Genomic DNA, 21,686 nt, shown 5'->3' with positions numbered 1-21,686 from the left:
TTGGGCAAGTGTCCATACCTCTGAGCCTTAGTGCCCTCAGCTGTAAAATGGGTCAATGATGGGCCCAACACTACTGTCAGTCACCATGAGCTGTGGTCACTGGTGGTGTAATCAGTGACGATGGAAACAATAGCTAGCACTTACGCACGCCCCCCGTGTGTCCACTGCCATGTGTGGGGCTCTGCTCTGTGCCGTTTAGGTTGGTGGGAGTGGTCCCTGGGCTTCCTTCCCTTCCCCTGCCTGGGGTGCTCACTGGGCCGTGGAGGGTGGGTGGGTTTGGGGGAGGCTCCTTTGCAGCCCTGATGGGGAACAGGGGTTAGGGGGTGGAGCCTGGGTCTCCATGTCTATAAAACGACCCCCGTCTGAAATGAGTCTGTTCAGAAAAGCATAAGCCTTCTGAGTTGAGTCCCCTGCCAGTGGGGCTGAAGTTTGGGACGTTCCCGTTGGTAGCGCTGGGCAGCCCAGACAAGCAGGGAGCCCTGCGGGGGTGGACTTGGAAGCAGCCGTGAAGAGGGTGCTGGTCCCGTGGAACCAGTGCCCCCTGGTGGCCAGATAGAAACAATGACTTTTTACTGCTACTGGGACTCGGGGTTAGGCTGGACTCCCAGAGAGGTGATGTAATAAATGAGGGAAGAGTCCAGAATTAAAAAAATATATATATATATATATATATATTTTTAGGGACCACTGCAATGGGGTCCTGCAGTGGGGGAGAGAGATTGGATTCAACTCCCCGGAATTTTTTCTTAGGAAATTGAGGAAGGGAAGAGAAACGACTGCTTTTCCCTCCTAAGCACTGTCTTCTAAGGACGTGTCCAGTAGAGGCTGTTGGGTTGAGCGAGGCCAAGTGCCTGCCTTAGGGACTCACCTGTCACAAAATTCTGCAAGCTGCAATATAGTCTCCCATCTGGGGACTCAACCACCCAGGCCAGATCCACCTCCCCTCAGCTCTCCAGAAACCTCTATTCTCTTTCCATGAACACCCACTTTGCAGCTGGCCCTGCTTGCTCTGCGCTGGGGTTGGGCTGCCCCATCTCGGCTCCCTGGGTGCACTCCACTGTCAGCCTCTGGCATTGGAGCACCAGGGGGAGCTTGGCCCTGCTCTGCTCAGCTGATCGGCACTTGGCCTTGGTCTCTGAGAGCCATGAAGTGAGGGTCAGGGTGCCTGGTCAAGGAGGTAGCACAGGCATGAACTTCCCCCACCAACTTTTGATTTTGAAAATTCTCAAACATCCAGAGAACTTGAAAGCGCAGCAGCATCTCTAAGAACACAGACATTTCCTACATACCACAGGACTGGAAGCCACCTCAGAAATTGGCAGTCAGCTCTGATATCATCTAGTGCCCAACCATGCTCAAGTTTTTCCAACTGACCCCAGAATGTCTTTTAGAATGTCTTTAAGAAAAAGTAAGTAAATCAAGATCCAAAGTTCAGCCACTTGGGTGAGACGGCTCTTTACGCACCTCCACAGCAATGCACAGAGCCCGGCCTGGATTTTATGGCAGACGAGGGCTCCAGGCCAGTGTTTTCCCAATTGTCCTATCTTGGAGATTTGTTTAGTTGTTTCTTTGAGAGGTTGTTTGACTTGTTCCATATTCTTCGCCAGGCCCTATGAGCTGGAAGTTGGGTTTAAAGACTGGACTGGACTGAGATTAAACATTTTGACTGGGATCCGTCTTGAAGGTACTGTGTGCTCCCCACGGCTGTGTCAGGAAGAAGGGAAGGGCAGGTTGTTCTCTCTAAGCAATGCTCACTTTAATCACGGGGGTAGGGACCATAATACAGAACTCTCAGGCTTCTCTGCCTTTCATTTGTTGGTAAACCTGAGACCAGGGTCTGTGCTATCCCGGGAGCTGTTATCCATGAGCAGTGGGAGAAGCGATTCCTCTGGAGTCCACTTGGGCATCTTTTAACATCAGTGACCCAGGTGGGGGCCAGCTTCCTTGCAGCAGATGCTGACCCGGGTCTTCAGCTCCACAGGTGTGGGGGTGAGGAGGAGAGAGACCTGAGAGTGGGCCAGCTGCAGGGAGGCATCCCACAGGCTGAAGGATGCTTGAAGAACCAGTCGTGGCTGCCCAGGAGCAGGAGCAGTGTGGGGAGGTCAAACTGGAGGAGGAGGAGGCTGCTGGCCAGGAGTATCCCAGGCGGCCAGAGGCCAGGCTGCGGCCCGAGGTGGCTCACCAGCTCTTCAGATGCTTCCAGTATCAGGAGGACATGGGGCCACGGGCGTCCCTGAGCCGGCTCCGGGATCTCTGCCACTACTGGCTGCGGCCAGCTCTGCACACCAAGAATCAGATCCTGGAGCTGCTGGTGCTGGAGCAGTTCCTGAGTGTGCTGCCCCCGCACCTCCTGGGCCGCCTGCAGGGGCAGCAGCTCAGGGATGGCGAGGAGGTGGTGCTGCTACTGGAGGGCATCCACAGGGAGTCCAGCCACACCGCCGGGCCGCTGGTGAGAGGGTGGGGGGTGGCAGGCTGGACAGCAGCGGGGGGTGCAGGGACTTGATACCCAACAAGAAGTCTCTGGATACTCCACCTTCCGCCATCTGACGGTTCCTACCTAACTCCTTCACTATCTGACTCCCACTTCTCTGTCCCATTTCCCCTTGGAGTCAGGAGGACACAAATTGCCACCCTGTGTGTTGCCTAACATGGATGTGTTTTGAACAGGATTTTAGTTTTAATGCTGGCAAGAATTATCCCCGTGCTGATATCACTTTGGAGGAACAGGGGGGCCCTTCCCAGGTCCCCAGCCACAGCCCCAAAAAGGAAGTGCCCTCAGAAGAGCCTCCAGTCCTGGGTCCATCGAATGAACTGCCCCCACCGCAGCCAGGACCCACCAAGCCTGCTGAACTGGCACAGTGGAGACATCCCCCAAATTCAAAGCAGCCGCCAAGCTTGGATTCCCAGGGGTCATTCCAGGCCCTGCAAGAAAGCAGTGAGGAGCTCATGCCCTAGGAGGCGGAGGACTGGATGCATGGGTGGGAGCCGGATGGCCGGGTGGGGCAAGAAGTGGGGCCTCCTCTGGTGACTGGGATGGGAGAACGCCAAGATGTCTTCATGGGGCCTCAGTGATGGGTACATGTCCTTGCAGCCACATGGTGGGCAGGGTTGCCTTCTAACAGCGCTTCCTTCCCCCTAGTGCTGTCGGCCCCCCAGGGCTCCTCGCCGTGGCCAGAGGAGAATTCCCGAGATCAGGAGCTGGTAGCTGTGCTGGTGAGCTGGGCTGGTCCCTGCCCCGGGACCTTCTCTGACACTGCAGTTTTAGCAAATGCACATCTTCCTTAGTCTAATCCTGGAAGTCACTTCATTCCCCTCAGGTCCCGAGGCCCTGTTCCTCACTCACCAAGGGTCTCTGCTCTTGTTATAGGAGTCCCTGACCTTTGAGGATGTGCCAGCGAGTAAGGCCTGGCCTGTGTGCCCCGGGGGTAAGCAGCCCTTGCCTGGGTTACTGCCACCGAGGCCTCTTTCTGCGCCTCAAGTTGCACACCCACCTGAGGTGGTGGTGGTGGTGGTGGTGGTTTTTTGAGGCTGGTAGTGTCTTGTGCCTGGTGTAAACATCAGTTGTGAACTTTTAAAATAAGTGGTGGGGGAATGATTGCTAATGGGTATGGAGTTTCCATTTGGAGGAACAAAAAGGTTCTGGGACTAGATGGTGACGATGGTCATACAGCATTGTGAATGTACTTAATGGACCCAAATCACACACTTTAAAATGGTTTTTGTGGTAAATTTTATGTTATGTGCGCTTTACTGAAAAAAAATAATAGGTGGTCAAAAAGGGGGCATCCTTACTCCCCCCGCCCCAACTGTGCAGGATTCTGGTTTCTTTCCACTTCCAGGCCAGTCGGGCTCCAGCGATTCCTAGAAGCCCCTTGAAATAGGCCGGACCATCCCTGTCTTTACTTATTTTCCAGGCTTTGAAAGCAGAACCCCAGACAAGGAGGAGTTTAAACAAGAAGAGCCCAGAGAGGCTGCCTGGCCCGCGGCTGTCCCTGTAGAGCCGCAGGCAGACAGTCCCGCGGTGCCGGCAGAGCCTCTCGCGCAGACGCTTGGACCAGGCTCCGGTTCGAGCGACACTGGTGAAGGAGGGACCCCTCATGGCAGCAGCCAGGTTGTGGAGGTCCAAGTGGCCGGGGGCGCCACCGAGTCAGACCCGGAGACGCAGTTCATATGCACCGAGTGCGGGGGGAGCTTCCCGCAGCTTGCCAGCCTCAAGGCGCACCAGCTGCGCTCCCACCCAGGCGTGCGCTGCTTCCTGTGCCTGAGCTGCGGGAAGAGCTTCGGCCGCAGCTCCATCCTCAAGCTGCACATGCGCACGCACACGGACGAGCGGCCGCACGCCTGCCACCTGTGCAGCCATCGCTTCCGCCAGAGCTCGCACCTGAGCAAGCACCTGCAGACGCACTCCTCCGAGCCCGCCTTCCTGTGCGCCGAGTGCGGCCGCGGCTTCCAGCGCCGCGCCAGCCTCGTGCAGCACCTGCTGGCGCACGCCCAGGACCAGAAGCCTGCCTGCGCCCCTGAGACCAAGACGGAGGTGACAGAGGTGCCGCAGCTGGCTGTCGTCCTGTGCTCCCACTGCGGCCAGACTTTCCAGCGCCGCTCCAGCCTCAAGCGCCACCTGAGGATCCACGCCAGGGACAAGGACCGCCTCCGCCCAGACTCCAACAGTCGGCCCTTCCCGTGCGGCGACTGCGGCAAGGCCTTCCGGCGCAGCGAGCACCTGGTGGCCCACCGGCGCGTGCACACGGGCGAGCGGCCCTTCTCGTGCCAGGCTTGTGGCCGCAGCTTCACCCAGAGCTCGCAGCTAGTCAGCCACCAGCGGGTGCACACGGGTGAAAAGCCCTACGCCTGCCCGCAGTGCGGGAAGCGCTTCATGCGGCGGGCCGGCCTCGCCCGCCACCTGCTGACCCATGGCGGCCCACGGCCCCACCACTGCACCCAGTGTGGCAAGAGCTTCAGCCAGACGCAGGATCTGGCCCGTCACCGCCGCAGCCACACCGGCGAGAAGCCCTGCCGCTGCAGCGAGTGTGGCGAGGGCTTCAGCCAGAGCGCCCACCTGGCGCGCCACCAGCGCATCCACACCGGGGAGAAGCCCCACGCCTGCGACACCTGCGGTCATCGCTTCCGCAACAGCTCCAACCTGGCCCGCCACCGCCGCAGCCACACAGGCGAGCGGCCCTACAGCTGCCCCACTTGCGGCCGCAGCTTCCGGCGCAACGCCCACCTGCAGCGGCACCTGGCCACCCATGCGGCGCCAGGCCAGGAGCCGGCCGAGCCCGCCCAGGAGTGCACGGAGTGCGGCAAGAGCTTCAGCCGCAGCTGCAACCTGCTGCGTCACCTGCTCGTGCACACGGGCGCCAGGCCCTACTCGTGCACGCAGTGTGGCCGCAGCTTCAGCCGCAACTCCCACCTGCTGCGCCACCTGCGAACCCACGCCCGGGAGACCCTGTACTAGCTTAGCCGGTGTTTCCACCAGCCCAACACTGCGCTCACCTCCCCGCGGCAGCTGAGGCTCCCAGGGATGTTCCTTCCCTCCACGCCCCACCTCTCTCTGCCTCCACCTCCACCTTTGTGCTTCCCTGCCCAAGGAGGCGTTGCTTCCAGCCTCAGCAATGTATTCCAAATGCCCAAAGTAAAACGGCCTTCTTGAAAGCGGCCACTCTTTATGTCTTTGTAAGTCTACCAAAATGCCAACTGTCATCTTTCCCTCTGTGGCATGGTGACATCTTTCTCCTCCATTCCTGCACCTTTTGTAGAAGCCTGCGTGGGAGCAGGCGGGGACAGGGGTAGTTTCGCCAACCAGAGTGGGTGGGTACGGGGAGGGTGTCGGCCGGCACAGCCAGCCGTGGGTCAAGGAATCTGACCCTGGAATCTTTCCTCCAACAGTCTTCCCCTAAGTCTGTGCTGTGCGAGGACAGAGTGCTCTCGAGTCGCATGTACCTCTTTAAGTTTAAATTGATTAAAATGGGGGCGGGCCAGGTGGCTCACGCCTGTAATCCTAGCACTCTGGGAGGCCAAGGAAAGAGGATCACTTGAGGTCAGGAGTTCGAGACCAGCCTGAGCATGAAAGAGACCCCCATCTCTACCAAAAATATTAAAAATCAGCCAAGCATGGTGGTGCCTTCCTGCAGTCCCAGCTACTCGGGAGGCGGAGGCAGGAGGATCACTTGAGCCCAGGAGTTGGAGGTTGCAGTGAGCTATGATGACAGCACTGCATTCTACCCAGGGTGACAAATGGAGACTCTGTCTCAAAAAAAAAAAAAAAAAAAAAATTAAAATGGAATAAAATTTAAAATTCCAGATTCTGTATTACTATGGGAAAGGTCCGATTTTTCTGGAATGTTGGTAACTAGTTCAAACTGCAAATGCTCACAGATAAACCAGACCTGCCTGTAGACCAGTCAGCCTGTCTGCTGGGGACCTGCTCACCACCACACTCCTCATAACCCGAGCTGGTTGGGTGTGTGTGCCCCGCCTTCCTGTTCTACCCACGAGCCACCTTGGCTTGCCTCCCCCTGTGTTCAGATTTTAAATCACGTGACTTACTTCTATTATTAATAATAAAAAACCTAGGAAAGAAAAATAGTGCCCCCCAGCCCCTGAGCACACACACTTCCTGCTTTAGTCTGTGGCTATGCAAAGACAAAATATTGTGTCTTAAATATTTCCACACACACACACACACCCCACCAACCTGACATGTAACTGCTGCTTGACAATGGTTGAAAGGGACGAAATTCATCAATCAGAGCTCAAGAAACTGAGGGATCTCTGTCCCAAAGTCTGGGAAGAGGAGATGGTTCTTGAGCACAGTTGGGCAGAAAAGCGCTGAGCCTGAGGAAGGCCCAGCTCTTTGGAGGGTGGGAGGAAGCTTTGGGTGCAGAGAGTCACCAGATGTCACAACAAATTCATCTCATATTTCCAGGAGAGAGGATTCCCCAGCTACTAGAGATTGAGGATGAGCAGTTTGGAGTGCCCACAGCATTGAAGGCGTGTATTGAGCGTCTGCTGCGTGCCAGGGACTGCTGGGTTACTGAGGGGAACGAGGCCTGAAATACAAGGGAGGGGTAGCCTAGGAGGGACGGGGGAGGGTGGCCAAGGCAGAGGAGACAGCATGTGCAAAGGCCCTAGAAAGGCAGGAGCTTGGCAGATCTGTGTGGGCCTGGTGACATGGGCCAGACAGGCCAGGGCAAGGGGTCATTCACAGTGGGAAGACCTAGAGAGGTTTTTTAGGCAGGGAGACATTTCATTTTTAAAAATAAAGTCATTAAGTCTTTGGCTACTGGTTGGAAATGGCTAGAAGAGGCAAGGCCAGGAACACCAGCCAGGAGGCCACTGCAGTTATCCAGGCTCACAGTGACAGTGGCCTCAAGAGGGCAGTGGGTCTGTAAGAGCCCCTGGTGACCTCAGCACAGTGGGAAGGTTGTCTAGGTAAGAAGAAGGCAAGCGGGGGACATAAGGGGGAGGGTGAGTGGAGATTTGATGGAGGGGGCTGCAGGGGGGGTGCGGCGTCACTCAAGAAATGCAGGGAAAGGGTGGACTTGAACGTGGTGGGGAGGAGATCGGAGCACACAGCCATGGGCAAGGAAAGGCTGGGTCAGGACCTGGCAGTAGGCAGCCCCTCAGAGCCGGGGGCTCAGGCCGGAGATGTCTTCCCGTCTCAAAGGGATGTCAGAGGGATCTCCAGAATGGGAAGGAAGAAAGAATGGGGACCCTCTGGGGCTTTGCAGAACAAAGCTCCCAGATTGGGCCGCCTTCTTCCTCAGGAAGGGGGCAGGGCCGGGAGAGCTGAGCAGGACGCTTCCCCCTCGCCTCCCTACAGCCCTGGGAGGCCGACTAGGGGAGGGGCTGGAAGCAAGAAGGGCCCCTCAGGATTGTCAGGGCCACCAAAGGCTAAGGTCAGGGTCACTATCCAGCCATTTCCCCTGCTGGCCCCGTGCAATGGTTGTTCTGAACTCATTCCAATGGTCCAAAGAGGTCAGAGAAAGGAGTGGCATACTGACCGCCCAAATGCCCGCCCAAAAGCCCTTGGTCTGTGAGGCCTCCTGGCCCCCGAGCCCCTCCCCACATCCTTCAACACGCCCCAGCAGCCCCTCCCCAGACACTGGTGTTTCCTCCTTCGGTCTGTGGGCATCAGCCTGAGGCCGGAAGTGGGAGAAGAGTGAATGTGGCCTCAGAAATGGTGAGAGGTGCTGCCTCTCCCCCAAGCCTTGCTCCTGAGTGTGCCCAATGTCTGCAGGTGCAGGCAGGGGTGAGGCCTCGGGCCTCCTCCCTCCACTGCCTTCAACCCTGGCAAGTGGGGCTGCTCCTGAGTTCCCTCTGCTGTGCCTCAGCCCAGCTGGAGTGCTGAGGCCAGAAAGGGGGCATCATGAGATGAAAAACATGGGGCCAAAGCCCCCTCACACCGCAAGTCCCTGCTGCCCCAGAAGCGGGTATCCATGGAGCACCTGCTGTGGCCAGCAATGCACCGACCCAGCAGAAATCCTCGGGGCCTGGGACTGACTGTGTGGTGACCAAGGTCCCGTTGTACATAAGAGAGGTCAGGCAGCTCGTTCTTGCTCATCCAAAGCTGGAAGCCCAGCCTGGGTCCATCTGACCCACAAACTCTGCCTGTCACTGTGGGGCCCCCTGTCTCCTGCCTGCCCCACACCCCGACCTGGGCCTGCCTGTCAGAGAAGGCTCCAGGCAGGCACTGGATTCCATTTAAGCGGCCAGTTTTTTTTTTTTTTTTTTTTTGTTTTTTGTTTTGTTTTGTTTTTTTTGAGACAGAGTCTCACTCTGTTGCCCGGGCTAGAGTGCTATGGCGTCAGCCTAGCTCACAGCAACCTCAAACTCCTGGGCTCAAGCCATCCTCCTGCCTCAGCCTCCCGAGTAGCTGGGACTACAGCGATGCACCACCACATCCAGCTAATTTTTTCTATTTTTAGTAGAGATGAGGTCTCACTCTTACTCAGGCTGGTCTTTTTTTTTTTTTTTTTTTTTTTTTTTTGAGACAGAGTGTCACTTTGTTGCCCGGGCTAGAGTGAGTGCCGTGGCATCAGCCTAGCTCACAGCAACCTCAGACTCCTGGGCTTAAGCGATCCTACTGCCTCAGCCTCCCGAGTAGCTGGGACTACAGGCATGAGCCACCATGCCCGGCTAATTTTTTTGTATATATATTTTTAGTTGGCCAGATAATTTCTTTCTATTTTTAGTAGAGACGGGGTCTCACTCTTGCTCAGGCTGGTCTCGAACTCCTGACCTCGAGCGATCCACCCGTCTCGGCCTCCCAGAGCTAGGATTACAGGCGTGAGCCACCGCGCCCGGCCCAGGCTGGTCTTGAACTCCTGACTTCAAGCACTCCTCCTGCCTCAGCCTCCCAGAGTGCTAGGATTACAGGCATGAGCCACCATGCCCAGCCAAAGTTTCTCCTTTTTATAAGGACACCAGTCATATTGGATTAGGGTTCACCCTGATGATGTCATTGTAAATTGATGAACTCTGTAAGACCCTGTCTCCATATAAAGGCACATTCTGAGGTACTGAGAGTTAGGACTTCAACATGGGAATTTGGGAAGGACAGAGTGCAGCCCATAACACCCCTGAAGGGGACCCAGAGAGACAGAACCCATAAATCACACTTCCTTGGTGAAAATTTCACTTGGGTTAACCAGACACCAGCTGTCACCTTTCTGCCACTTGGGAGTCCATTCAATTGTCTGAAACCTGCTTTCCGCACACAGGAAGTCCAGATGCCAGCTCGACATCTAAATTCCAGAGCAGGAGGGAGAAGGAAGGCAGTCCCCAGACCCCACCCAACACTTGACCCCTCCATGACCGTCTTACAAAGGCACCATCTGAAGGTATGTTGTGTTCTGTTCCCAATTGTACCGTGTTTTTATAGCTTTATTGTGATATAATTCACAAGCAATGCAATTCACTCATTAAACTGTACAATTGAATGCATAGTGTTGGGGAGGGGTGGGGGTATGCGGGTGGCAGGGCAGGTGATGGGGGGTGTAGTCAAGAGCCAAGGGTCAGGATCAATCAAAACAGAGAAAAGAAACCACAACAACAAGGACTTGAGGTTAGGGGCTTTACCCAACCGGGAGCATGCACAGAAGCTAGGAGCTTATGACAAAAGTAACCTTTCCGTCATTAAAATCGTAAAACTCACACCCCGCAGTGCCGTGACAGTTCCAGAGCCAGCCATACGAGGACAGAAAATGGGAGGGTACGTGATTCTGGGAATCTCTACCACTTCCCCGAACAGATATGAGTATCCCCCCCAGTCTGCCCTCAATCAACCCTGGATTCCAACTTCTTCCACAAAGCACAGCAACTCAGATCTGTCCACTTCCTGCCACCAAACTTCACCCCAGGTCCACCAATGCTCAGAAGAATTAAAGGGATTTCTCTCTAATCTCTCCTCATGCTGGTCTTGTTGTCATGAGAAACCAGGGGCAACCTCCCCTGGTCACTGGGTGCCAAGAAGCACTGTGGGGTCACTGAGGTTGGATGGCAACCTGTGAAGTGGCCCACTAAGTGACTCCACCCATGGTGAGGTGGCCACCTCTCAATCAAGACCATCACTGTGGTTCTGTAGAAAATATATGGAGATTGGTCCCCGGAAGGGACAACCCTGCAGAGCCCCAGAAATGCCACAAGACAGACAGCTGCTGCCCCCTCCAATTAAATGCAGATTCCTGGCCCCTAGAGTGAGGATTCAGGGTGAGAGCATGGAATCTGCATTTTTAAGTTTCCCAGTGATTCTGATGTGGAATATTCTAGAAGCATGGTTCCAGGGGCAACGATTTAGATTCTGAATCTGTGGGGAATGTGAGGTGACTGAGGTGCCCCAGGTTCCACCCACCCCTCACCCAAGAACTGGAGCCACCCAGGAGTGCTAAGGATGCAGCGTTCAGGCCTGAGAGAAGGGTGGGTCCGCTGTCTTCCCACCGGCATTTAGCTGATGGGAGCCAAGCTGTTTAGGGGAAGCTGCCAAGACTCCAGGGTGCGGGCAGGGAGAGGTTCGTTAGGGAGAGGAAGGTGTCCCATTGAGTCGAAGGCAGTTCTGGGTCCAGGGTGGCATCCAGGCTGCGTGGCCTGGAGTGGGGGTGACCAGAAACGAGGGCAACGGACCCTGGAGAGAGAGGGTCGTCCGTGTGCCCGCTGATGACACCCTGGACGTGGAGTATGGGTCCTCAGGGGTGGTCTCTGGGCTGGGTCCGGGTCCGGGAGCCCCACCAATGTGGCAGTGACTGTAGTGGGACGCTGCGGGAGCATGACAGGGTGAGAAGCCGCGGGAAACTCGGAGCAGCAGGTGGGAGAGGGGCTAGGGCTCCGTCTCCCAGTCAGGCCTGTCCTCTAACGACCCACGCGGACGCCAAACGCTGTCACCAGGCGTGGTGGGGGCTGGGGAGAGTGCGCGGACAGCGCTGCGAGAAAGGCCATTCTGGGAAAAGGAGGATCCTGAGGGGGCAGCGCTGGCCGGGGGCCGGATTCCTCCTCCCACTGAGCGGCAGATGTGTCCAGTCCAAGGCCCAGCCCGCCTCTAGCCCACGATCCTCACCCCCACCCGCGTCCCGCCCTGTCCCCGGGCCCGGGAGACAGGGTCCGTAGCGCCCCCTGGCGGCCGTCGGGCCGGGAGCAAGGCGGGCGCCCCCTGGCGGGCTCCGGAGGCGGCGCCGGGACCACGTCCTCCCCGCGGAGTCGTCCCCGCCAGTCCGCCCCGCGCCGTCCGCTCGAGCCCGGGGCCCTGGGAACAGGCGAGAGGGCTCCAGCGGCTGGGGCTCTGGCCCCTTTCCGAGTAGGAGGCTCGGGACGTCCCCTTCAGCGGGAGGCGACGCCCCCCGCCAGCAGGGGCAGGAGCAGCAGCAGGCGGGGCGCGGTCCTCCGCCCAGCGGCCTGATTGATCTCGCACTGACAGTCGCAAGGTCCGGACCTGGGGGTCGCTTTGGGCGGACGGGGTGCCCGAGGGCCGGAGCTGGGGGCGGGACAGTCCAGCCACTTGGGCCCCATGGGCTGGGGGGAGTCCGGTTCGGTCTTGACGCTGCCTTTGGGAAAGCGCCAGTAGTGAACGCCCTTGAAGAAGTAGGTGTCACCTGCGGGACAGAAGACACTTCAGTTTTGGCCAGGCCTGCCCAAGCCCGCCGCCGCCTGCCGCCTCCCCTCTCCCCACGCCCCCGGGCCAGCAGGTCCCAGGGCCTCCGGCCTCTTCCCCGCGCTCCCCGCACCTGTGTTGCTGACGGTGACATCGTCCGGGGCTGAGGGCGCCCCTTCCCAGAGACTCAGGTCGCGCGGGTAGCCCGGGTCGGGCCGCGCCGCCGCCTCGTCGTACCGCCAGTACTGCTGGCCCCGGATCAGGTAGGTCTTCCCGTTCAGCGGCCACGAGAACACGGCATCCACCTCCTCTCCCGGGGGCAGCCCCAGCTCCGTGAGCGGCCGCGCCCCGCCCTCCAGCTGCCGGTCTTGGAACACCCAGAACTGCGGGCCTGGAGGGACGAGGCTGCGCGATCAGGGTGGCTCCCCTCCCGGGCCCGGCCGGCCCTCCCGCCCCCACTCACCGCTGAAGAGCAGGATCCGGCCGTCTCCGTGCCGGGCGTTGGCGGCCTGCACGGCCCTCACCTGGGGGGGCAGCCCCTCCCAGAAGCGGTGCAGCCGGGCAGGCCGGGGGGACACCAGCTGGCCCGAGGGCTGGACGCGCCAGAACCAGGGGCCTGTGGAGGGAGAAGGGGCCGACATGAGGTGGTCGGTCTTCTCCCCCGCGACCCCGTGTGTGGCTGCGTCTTGCCCTCCCACAGCAAGGGGGGTCCTTCTGGAAATGAAGGGTGCAGTGGGCCTAGGGTGACCAACTCGTCCTGGCTTGTCCGAAGCTTTCCCTTTTTTAGCAGTAAAAGTCCCACTTCCTGGGAAAGGCTACCGCCTGGGTGGGTTGCCCTGAGTGAGTGAAAGCCAACCGCATGGGCTCAGGGGCAGTGTGAAGCGGCTCACCTTTGAAGAAGAAGGTTTCCCCGCGGATGTTGGCGATGGCGTCAAAATTGCCCTCACATCGATCAGGGACCGGGTCCGAGGGGCTGGGCAGGAAAGACGGGTGAGCAAAGGGGTGGGGGCTTCTTATTTCCTTGACTACCCTTGGGGACAGTCGTATGAGGCAGGGACTCCTACCATCCTATCCCCAGAGGACTCGGGCTAGGCAGCTGGCCACCCAAGCTCCCGTGGGTGGTGGGGACTCACCTGTCCGGGGGCAGGGCCGGGGGCTGGGGAGGAGGAGCCAGGGGTTTCCTTGTGGGCCTGTCGTATGGGGTGTGGGGCGCCTTCCCTGTGGGGACAGAGTCAGATGGGTGTAGGTGCCCAGGCCCTGTGCAGAGGCCAAGGGCAAGTCACGCCCTGATTTGGGGCAGACCCCCACGCCCCATACCGTAGAGCTGCTGCAGGCCCTCGCGGTCATCTTGGGACAGGCGGTACTTGTCAGGGTCGCCCACTGGGCCCTGGTAGAAGGGCCTCATAATGGAGTTGGGTGCTGAGGAGTGGCCCAGGCCCAGGGCATGGCCAAACTCATGGACAGCCACAGCAAACAGGTCGGTGCCCTCACCATCTGAAGTGGGGGAGAGTGGGCTGGAGCTGAGACCACCCCCACGCCAGGAAAGGGGCAGCCCAGGAAGTCCCTAGGAGTGGGGCCTCCTGGCCACCAGGAACAGCCAGGAGACCCTCTGGAGGTGGCCCTGGCCTTCTCTTCCCAGACCCCACGCCAGCCATTTCTTCAGCCCTGTATCCGTTCACCCACTCAGCATGGCAGGGCGGGACACTGGCCTGCCTGAGGAAGGCAGGACCTTACTCCGATGGAGCCCTCCCCCAGGAAGGGAAGACTCTGTGCACAGAAACTTGGGCAGGAACCTAGGGAGCGCGTGCAGTTCCCGCCAGGAAACCGCAGCCCTTGCAGCATCCCCTCTCCCAGCTCCAGTCTATCGTCAGAGAACCCGCCCCCACCTCCACTGCCCCCTTCCTGGGAACACAGGCCAGTCTCCTAGGCCTCAGCTCCCAAGACCTCTCCCCATCCCTACACTATGGCCCCTCCCCTCCCCTTCCCTTCCATTCCCATCCCTCCAGGAGCCACATCCCTTCCCCCACATCTCTCCTCCCCCGGTCCTCGCCCCTCCCCCCCTGCAGCCTTGCTCCTCTCGCTGCCCATGGTGCTCCCTCCAGCAGGCACTCTCAGACCACAGCCCGCTGGCTGGGGCGCCCAGCCTCTTCCCTTGAGACCCAGCCCCGGCGCCAGGATTGAGCCTCTTCGCGCTCTAGCCCTGGCCAAACCCCAGCTCCTCATCGATCAGCCGCCTGCCAGCCCCTGCTGGGGCCCCTGATCCAGCCTGTGAGAGGCAGGAAGAGATAGAGACAGCCACACAGCGGGGCAACCCCACCAGGAGGCACAGATTTCCCCAGATGTCATCTGCCTCGTGGAAATCTCTAGCAGGGGTTAGCAGGTAGAGCAGGTTTATAGGAAATGACCTGGTGAACTGAGAAGCACATCACCCTAAGCCCCTGCAGGCCACTAGATGGAGCCTAAGAATGGAACTTTCGAGCAAGTCCTAAGAAGAGTAGCAATCACTTGGCCTCATTTACTTCTCACCAAACCTCTATTTCCTACCCCCATTTTACAGAGGAGGATACTGAGGCACACACAGAGAGATCAAGGCAGGTGGCCAAGTACCCTGGCTATGCCGTCCTGCCTTTCAGCAGTGACTTAGATGGTCCCCATCAAATTGCATATGTCCTGACGAATCTCCATGTCAACAGTGAGTTTTCCTGTTGCTCTGAGTCCTTTTTTCTGAGAAATTGGAGGAAGTTTGGTGTCTAAATCAGGGTTATCTCTTTCATCTCTCACCTCCCTTCCCTGCCTTGCCTCTCTTCAGCTGCACTGGGCTTCCGGGCCATGCACCCCTTCCTGCCCCCTTCTCACGCCATGCAACTGGAGGAAATTGCACAACCCCAGCCACCACGCAGGCCCAGCCCCAGGAGATTCCTGGAGGGCAGTCTGCAGGGGCCCTGGCATCTCCTCCTCCACTTGCTCTGGTGCTCCCCCTCAGTCTCCATGCTTGGCCCACAGCCCCTCAAGCTTCACCCAGCCCCAGCCCCCAGCTCTCAAGTCACAAATGCTGACAAATGTGTTTCCCATTTCATCAAGGCGGATCATCGATGTAACGTGTCACTTCCGGTACACCCAAGACAGATAGCTTCATCTCCCCTGTGCTCACCTCCTGTCCCCTACCCTGCCTCAAGGACCCTGCCTCAATCACCTCCTCCAGGACAAGGACACTGTCCCACCCATCCAGCCACGGATCCCTGCATGCATCTGTCCACCCACCCATCCCCCACCCATTTCTTGCTATTGGCTCCTCCAGCGTCCCCTGTGCTCAGCCTCCCTCATCCTAGGACACTCCTTGCACGCCCCGCCACACTGCTCTCCCTTCCCAGCCAAGTTGTTAGGTGAGTGGTCTAAACTCAGTCTCCACTTCCTCTGCTCCTCTTAGGCCTAACCCCGCTTCGGTCTGGATTCCTCCCCTGCCCACTGAGCCTGCAGGCACTAAGAAGGTCACTCTGCCCCTGGATGAGCAAACACAGGCCATGTAGCTCCCTGGCCTCATTTGCTGCTCTGGTCACTACCGACTACTTCCTTCTTCACTCTTGTTCTTGATCACTTTCGCTGTTCTGTCTCTATCTCCAGTGATTCCCCTTCCCCTGCTGCCTGCCCCTTAGTGCTACCCCATGGTGCTCTCCATGGCTCTGAACCTGACCTTCCCAGTCTGGCTTTCCTCCCAGGAACCTTCCCAAGCCCCACAGACCGCTGACTCTCAGACCTGCCTAGGCCCAGCTCTGACGGCAGCTGGCAATGCCCAGAGCACAGCTCCAGGCCAGGCCCCATGCTGGGAGCTGCAGGTGCATCGCTCATTTCACCCACAAACCCACACTGCCAGCGGGTACTGTTTATCTCCCTTCCTCAGATGATGAAACTGAGTACAATGAGGTTAAGTAACTTGTACATTGCAAGTGGAGGCACCCTGACTTGAGTTCTTCTTGGAAGCCCACAAGAATTTCCATCTGGGCTTGGTGTGGTGGCTCAAGCCTGTAATCCTAGCACTCTGGGAGGCCAAGGTGGGTGGATCGTTTGAGCTCAGGAGTTCGAGACCAGCCTGAGCAAGAGTGAGACCCTGTCTCTACTAAAAACAGAAAGAAATTATATGGACAACTAAAAACATACATATATAAAGTTAGCCGGGCATGGTGGTGCATGCCTGTAGTCCCAGCTACTCAGGAGACTGAGGCAGGAAGATCGCTTGAGCCCAGGAGTCTGAGGTTGCTGTGAGTTAGGCTGATGCCACGGCACTCTAGCCTGGACAACAGAGCTAGACTCTGTCTCAAAAAAAAAAAAAAAAAAAAAAGAATTTCCATCTGGAGCTCCACATCTGTGGAACCTGATCTAGGACAGAGGAGTCCAAGTTCCAGAGCAGCGTCCTCAACTGCCTACCCCAACCTGTGTGCAAACACCATCCAAACCTGCACTCACCTGCCTGCTGCCAGCCTGCTCCTCCCACACACCTCCCACACCATTAACAGTGGCTGTCCTTGGGGCCTGAGCTGGACCTGGATGTCATCCCACCCTCCTCCTCTCCCTTGTCCCAAGGGCCCAGCCAGATCCTAATCTTTGTCCTTCCTAACTGACCTTTCCTGCTATCTGTCCACTGCCTCCTCCTCCAGGATCAACCACCTCTTACTGCACCATCTCTTACCTGAACCCCACAAGAACCTCCCACCTTCCTGCCTCTATCCTGACCCCCCACTGCAGCCAGTGATATTCTGGAATGCAAGACCCTTCAATGGCTCCCAATGCCTTCAGAACCCCCTGGTGCAAAGTCTTCCACAAGCTTTCCAAGACCCTCTGTGATATGGGACCTTCCATCCTCTGCAACCTCCCTACTGATGGTTTTTTTTTTTTTTTTTTTTTTTGGAGACAGAGTCTTGCTCTATTGCCCAGGCTAGAGTGCAGTGGTGTGTCATAGCTCACTGCAGCCTAAAACTTCAGGGCTCAAGCCATCCTCCTGCCTCAGCCTCCAGAGTAGCTGGGATTACAGGTACACACCACCATGCCCGGCCTATTTTTCTATTTTTAGTAGAAATGGGGTCTCGCTCTTGCTCAGGCTGGTCTCAAACTCCTGGCCTCAAGTGATCCTCCTGGTTTGGCCTCCCAGGATGCTAGGATTACAGACTTGAGCCATTACACCCAGCCTGATGCCCTATTTTCCCTTCCAGCCTCAGAGGTCCCTGGCTGTGTCTTCCCTCATTGGGTCCTCCTACCCCTGACTGCCTCAGACTCTGCCAGCCTCACTTCCCTACTGTATCACCCACCCCATGCACCCGGGAGAGCAGAACCTTGTCTGTCTGTCCTGCGCAATGTACAGAGATGTGAATGGATCACCCCTTCCAGGAAGTCTCCCCTCGCCCAAGAGCTTTGGGCCAACTTCTCCCCTGAGCACCCATAGGCTCGAGGACTTCCTCTGCTGTGATTCTGTGTAGCTGTGTCACCATGTGTGTAGTAACTGCCGGTCACTCTTCTGACTCAGCTGCTGAACAGAGACTTGTTTTTCTCTGTAAGTCCTCAGCCCCAGCCTAGAGCTGGGCAGCTGATAGGCCTCTGTGATGGCTAATTTTACGTGGCAGTTTGGCCTGGCTCTGGTGCCTGGCTATGGTGCCCAGTTGTTTGGCCAAACGCCACTCTAGCTGTTGCTGTGCGGGTATTTTATATGTGGTCAATGCCTATGATCGGTTGACTTGAGTAAAGCAGATCACCCACCACGACGTGAGGGCCACATCCGTCAGCTCAAGGCCTTAAGAGCAAAAACTGAGGTTTCCTGGAGAGGAAAGAACTCGGCTTCAAGACTGTAACAGAAATCCTGCCTCTCTTCCAGCCTGGCAGCTCCCACACTCCCCATGAGCCAATTCCTTAAAAGAAATCTCTTTACTCACACGCGTGCGCGCGCACACACACATGCACACACGCATTCACACACGCGCACGCACACACACCCACTGGTTCTGTTTCTCTGGAGACCCCCACCTGCTGCAGCCTCATCAGTGGGTGTAATTTAGACATAATTCTTGAGGACAGGCTGACCTGAGGAAAGAGGGGAGATTTTACCTTTTGACCCAAAAGTCCAGGTCTCCTCATCATCGAAGTGAGTGTCCCCGGAGATGGGGTGCTCCCCGGGGAAGAAGGCATGGGCCAGGGTGCCCCCCATCCCGTCGAAGGGGTAGCTGTCCTGGTGGTAGGCCCGGGCGAAGTCGATGAGGATGTCGGGCTCCGGGTCCCGGGGAGAATCCACCTCGCGGAACGTGAGGCCCGACTCCACGCCCCAGGCGGCCAGGGCGTAGTTCATGAGGGCCCGCACGGTCTCCCGGCTCAGCGCGGAGCTCCGGGGGAAGGAACGAACCCTGGGGAGAGAGGAAGGGTGAGTGAGGGTGGCCAGGCGCGGCGGGGGCCCCGCAGGCAAGCCGGGACGCGAGGCGGGGTGGGCACGGCCCTACCTCCACGTCAGCGCGCGCTTCTTCCACACGCTGCCGCTCAGGGCGTACCGGCGCCGCCGCCTGACCAGCCCCGCCACCCCCAGCACGTCTGGCAGGGAGCAGCGGGGCTTATGCATGGTGGCTATTGTCCCTGGGTCTGCAGGAGACAGTTGGGGGGGGGGGTGTCAGCAGTAGGACAGCCGGACTTAACCGTGGCACCAGCTAACTTTCTCCATGGAGAAACTGAGGCTTGGAAAGCTTAAGAAATTTGCGCAAGAAGGCCCCACCCTCTGGATTTGAACCCAGGCAGGCTGCTCTGGAAGCCAGCCCACACCGAGCTGTTACTGCTCCCTTCTCAGTGGCCTTGCCCTCTCCACCTGGCCCTGGGAGGACTGGCTGCCTCCAGGTGCTGCTCAGGGGCTTGGGTTGGGACCTTCTGTCCTGTTTCCCTGGCCCCTTGTGGGAGGCCTCTGGAGAAAGGAGCCCTGGGGTGTAGGGAGGACCCCTGTCTTTGAGGCTGGAACCCCCTTCGAGCTGCTCACACCCGCAGTAGTGCTCCCAAGTCCTCAGCGCATCCTAAGTCCAAAGTCTCCAGGCCACCTGGATCTGTCTCCTGTGGCAAACCACCCCCTCTTGGGTCAGAGCTACCTGGAGTCTCCTTCCCCAGGTCAGCTCCATTCCCAGCAGCCTCTTCATCTTCAAATTAAGGTCAAACCACACCTCATTTGTCGAGGTGACAAATAGTAACTGAGATATAGAGATGCCAGGCACTATTCTGGGGTGGACAAGACACAAAAAATGTGCTGCCTGCCTTTGTAGCAATCCAGGATCTTTCAACTACTTCCAAAATATACACCCCAAATTCAACTGCTTCTGGCCACATCTACCACCCCTACTCCAGGCACCAACATTCCTCGCCTGGACTACAACCGCCTCCTTCCTGGTCTCGGAGCTCCTACCCTTCCTCCTCCATCAGCAACCAGAAGCTTAAAACTGCAAATGAGGCTGGACGGTGGCTCACGCCTGTGATCCTCGATCTGGGAGGCCGAGGCAGGAGGATCCTTTGAGGTCAGGAGTTCGAGACCAGCCTGAGCAAGAGTGAGACCCCATCTCTACTAAAAATAGAAAAATTAGCTGGGTGTGGTGGCACCTGTAGTCTCAGCTACTCGGGAGGCTGAGGTAGGAGGATTGCTTGAGCCCAGGAGTTCGAGGCTGCTGTGAGCTAGGCTGACACCACCGCACTCTACTCAGGGTGACAGAGCAAGACTCTGTCTGAAACAACAACAAAACTGCATGCAAATCAGACCAAGTTGCTTCCCTCCTTAGAACACTTCTAAGGTTTTGGATCATCCTTAGTATCAAACCCAAACAGCTTCCTGGCCCCTAGATGAGGCTCTTGCCAAAGCTCTTCAGCCTTCCTTTCGCTCCAGGCTCACAGACTTTTGCGTGCCACAGGGCCTTTGTGTTTGCCTGGGACGCTCTTCTCCCACATCTTCCCATGGCTGGCTCCTCCTCTTTGTGGTCTCTGCTCATATGACATCTTTCAGAGGGGCCCTCCCTGAGCAGAATAGCCCCTCAATATCATTAGCACTTTATTTTCTTCAAAACACTCACCACTATCTGAAATAATCCTGCATATACATATTCTTAATCTGTAAACGTTAGCTCCATGACAGCAGGGACCATATCTACTTTGTTCACCACTGTACCAGCGGAGCCTGGGGTGGCCCGGCATGTCAGGGATTCTTCCTAAAATGTTTATGAAAGATGAACGCCTGAGAACCTCCCGGGTGGGAACCTGACATCACACTCCCTGGACTCCCAGGTCCCAGGAACTCGCTGAGGGTTAGTCTGCGCGAACGGGGAGCCGCGCAGAGGCAGGACTGGGGAGTGGTGGGGGCCACCTACCCATGAGGCCTGTCTCTGGCAGCCCCGCAAACCTCTGCATGACCTTGATGGCATCCCTCAGCTTCGCAGGGCTCTGCAGCTGGGCCTGGGCTGGGTGGGGTGGCGGCAGGTAGCCATAGCGGGTCAGCCAGTCCTAGGCCGTCAGAGCGGACAGGTGAAGCAGGCAGGGTAAAAAGGATGGGCTCTCCCCGCCCACCGCCACCCTAGAGACACGCTCCTCCCAGGCACCTGGAGCCCAGGGCTCCCAGCCCTGATGCCAGCGAGCCCCTCCCAGGGTGCCCTCCCAGCCCTGGGTTTGCCAGTCTTTGTATGGACCCAGGAGTCTGGCCCTGGCTCCTTTCCAGATCTCCAAATCCAGGCCTGAAACCTCCTGACGGATCCAAGATTCGGGGTCCCCAGATTCCATCCTGAGTCATTTTGGACTTTTGAATCCGGCTCCCTGCCTCCTCCTGCGCCAGGAGTCCCGGCCCCTAGCTTCCCTCTCCCAGCCTCCCTGCGGATCCCAGGAGCCCGCGGACTCCGCGCTCACCACGCCCAGGCTCACGTCCTGCGCCGCGGGCTTCGGGGCGCGCGCGGGTGGCGGCAGCAGCGGCAGCAGCAGCGCCAGGAGCGGGAGCCGGGGCCGCAGCACCTGCAGCCGCATGGCGCGCTCCAGCCGGGTCAGCCGGCGCAGCTCCAAAGGGACCTGACCCAGCCGCGCCGGGGACCAGGAGGACGTCCCCGCCCAGAGAGAGTCAGGGGGACCTGGCGCGGGGTAGGAGGGGGGCAGGACTGGGGTGTGTCGGAGGTCCGGGGTCCCAGAAGGTACGATAGAGTGTCGGGGGGCACGCAGCAGAGTCAGCGGAGGGCCGGTCTGAGGTCGCTCCCTGGGTCGCGTAAGGCTGGCGGTCCCAGGAGGGCTGAGAAGAGGGTGGAGGTCGGGACTCCGGCTCCGCTGAGGCGGCCTCTCGAGGTCCCGGGCCTGGTCCTGTCCCCGCTGGGACGCTGCGAGGGCAGCTCCTCTTCCCCGGGCGCTAGCTGAGGGCCGGGTGGGGCGGGGCGGGCGCACCTCTGTAAGCGGTGAGGGCGCGGCGGGGGAAATGGCCCAATCTTCTGACCCCAGCGAGAAGGGGCGGGCCCTGCGGTGGCCCCCGCCGCTCGCCGGGACCCAAGGACCCTCCTCCCAGAGCTTCAAAGCGCCTGCGACCCGCAGGACGCCCGGGTGGGGGGCAGCCGCCCCAGTGTCTCCTCCCACGCCACGG

The 21,686-nt window shown here is 58.4% G+C and overlaps 2 protein-coding genes across 2 annotated transcripts; one reads left to right on the top strand and one right to left on the bottom strand.

The window, feature by feature from the left end:
* Positions 1-2,215: 2,215 nt before the first annotated feature.
* On the top strand, positions 2,216-5,622 carry ZSCAN10 (zinc finger and SCAN domain containing 10). Its single transcript, XM_045542385.1, has 5 exons — positions 2,216-2,449; positions 2,668-2,935; positions 3,140-3,213; positions 3,368-3,425; positions 3,915-5,622. Exons 1-5 carry the CDS (start codon positions 2,216-2,218, stop codon positions 5,453-5,455), a joined length of 2,175 nt encoding a protein of 724 aa, XP_045398341.1. The 3' UTR covers positions 5,456-5,622.
* A 4,245-nt stretch (positions 5,623-9,867) lies between these two features.
* Positions 9,868-21,498, bottom strand: MMP25 (matrix metallopeptidase 25). The gene is made up of 10 exons (XM_045542383.1): positions 20,975-21,498; positions 20,446-20,578; positions 18,559-18,694; positions 18,173-18,465; positions 13,400-13,576; positions 13,216-13,300; positions 12,973-13,055; positions 12,546-12,698; positions 12,216-12,473; positions 9,868-12,083 (listed from the first exon to the last, which is right to left on the bottom strand). The coding sequence occupies exons 1-10, from the start codon at positions 21,086-21,088 to the stop codon at positions 11,812-11,814; spliced, it is 1,704 nt and encodes a 567-aa protein (XP_045398339.1). The 5' UTR covers positions 21,089-21,498; the 3' UTR covers positions 9,868-11,811.
* Positions 21,499-21,686: the final 188 nt, after the last annotated feature.

This window comes from Lemur catta, chromosome 2 (assembly GCF_020740605.2).
Source record: "Lemur catta isolate mLemCat1 chromosome 2, mLemCat1.pri, whole genome shotgun sequence".
In the NCBI taxonomy this organism is placed as follows: domain Eukaryota; kingdom Metazoa; phylum Chordata; class Mammalia; order Primates; family Lemuridae; genus Lemur; species Lemur catta.
The sequence above is the reverse complement of the archived record's forward strand: the minus strand, read 5'-3'. Positions and strand labels throughout refer to the sequence as shown.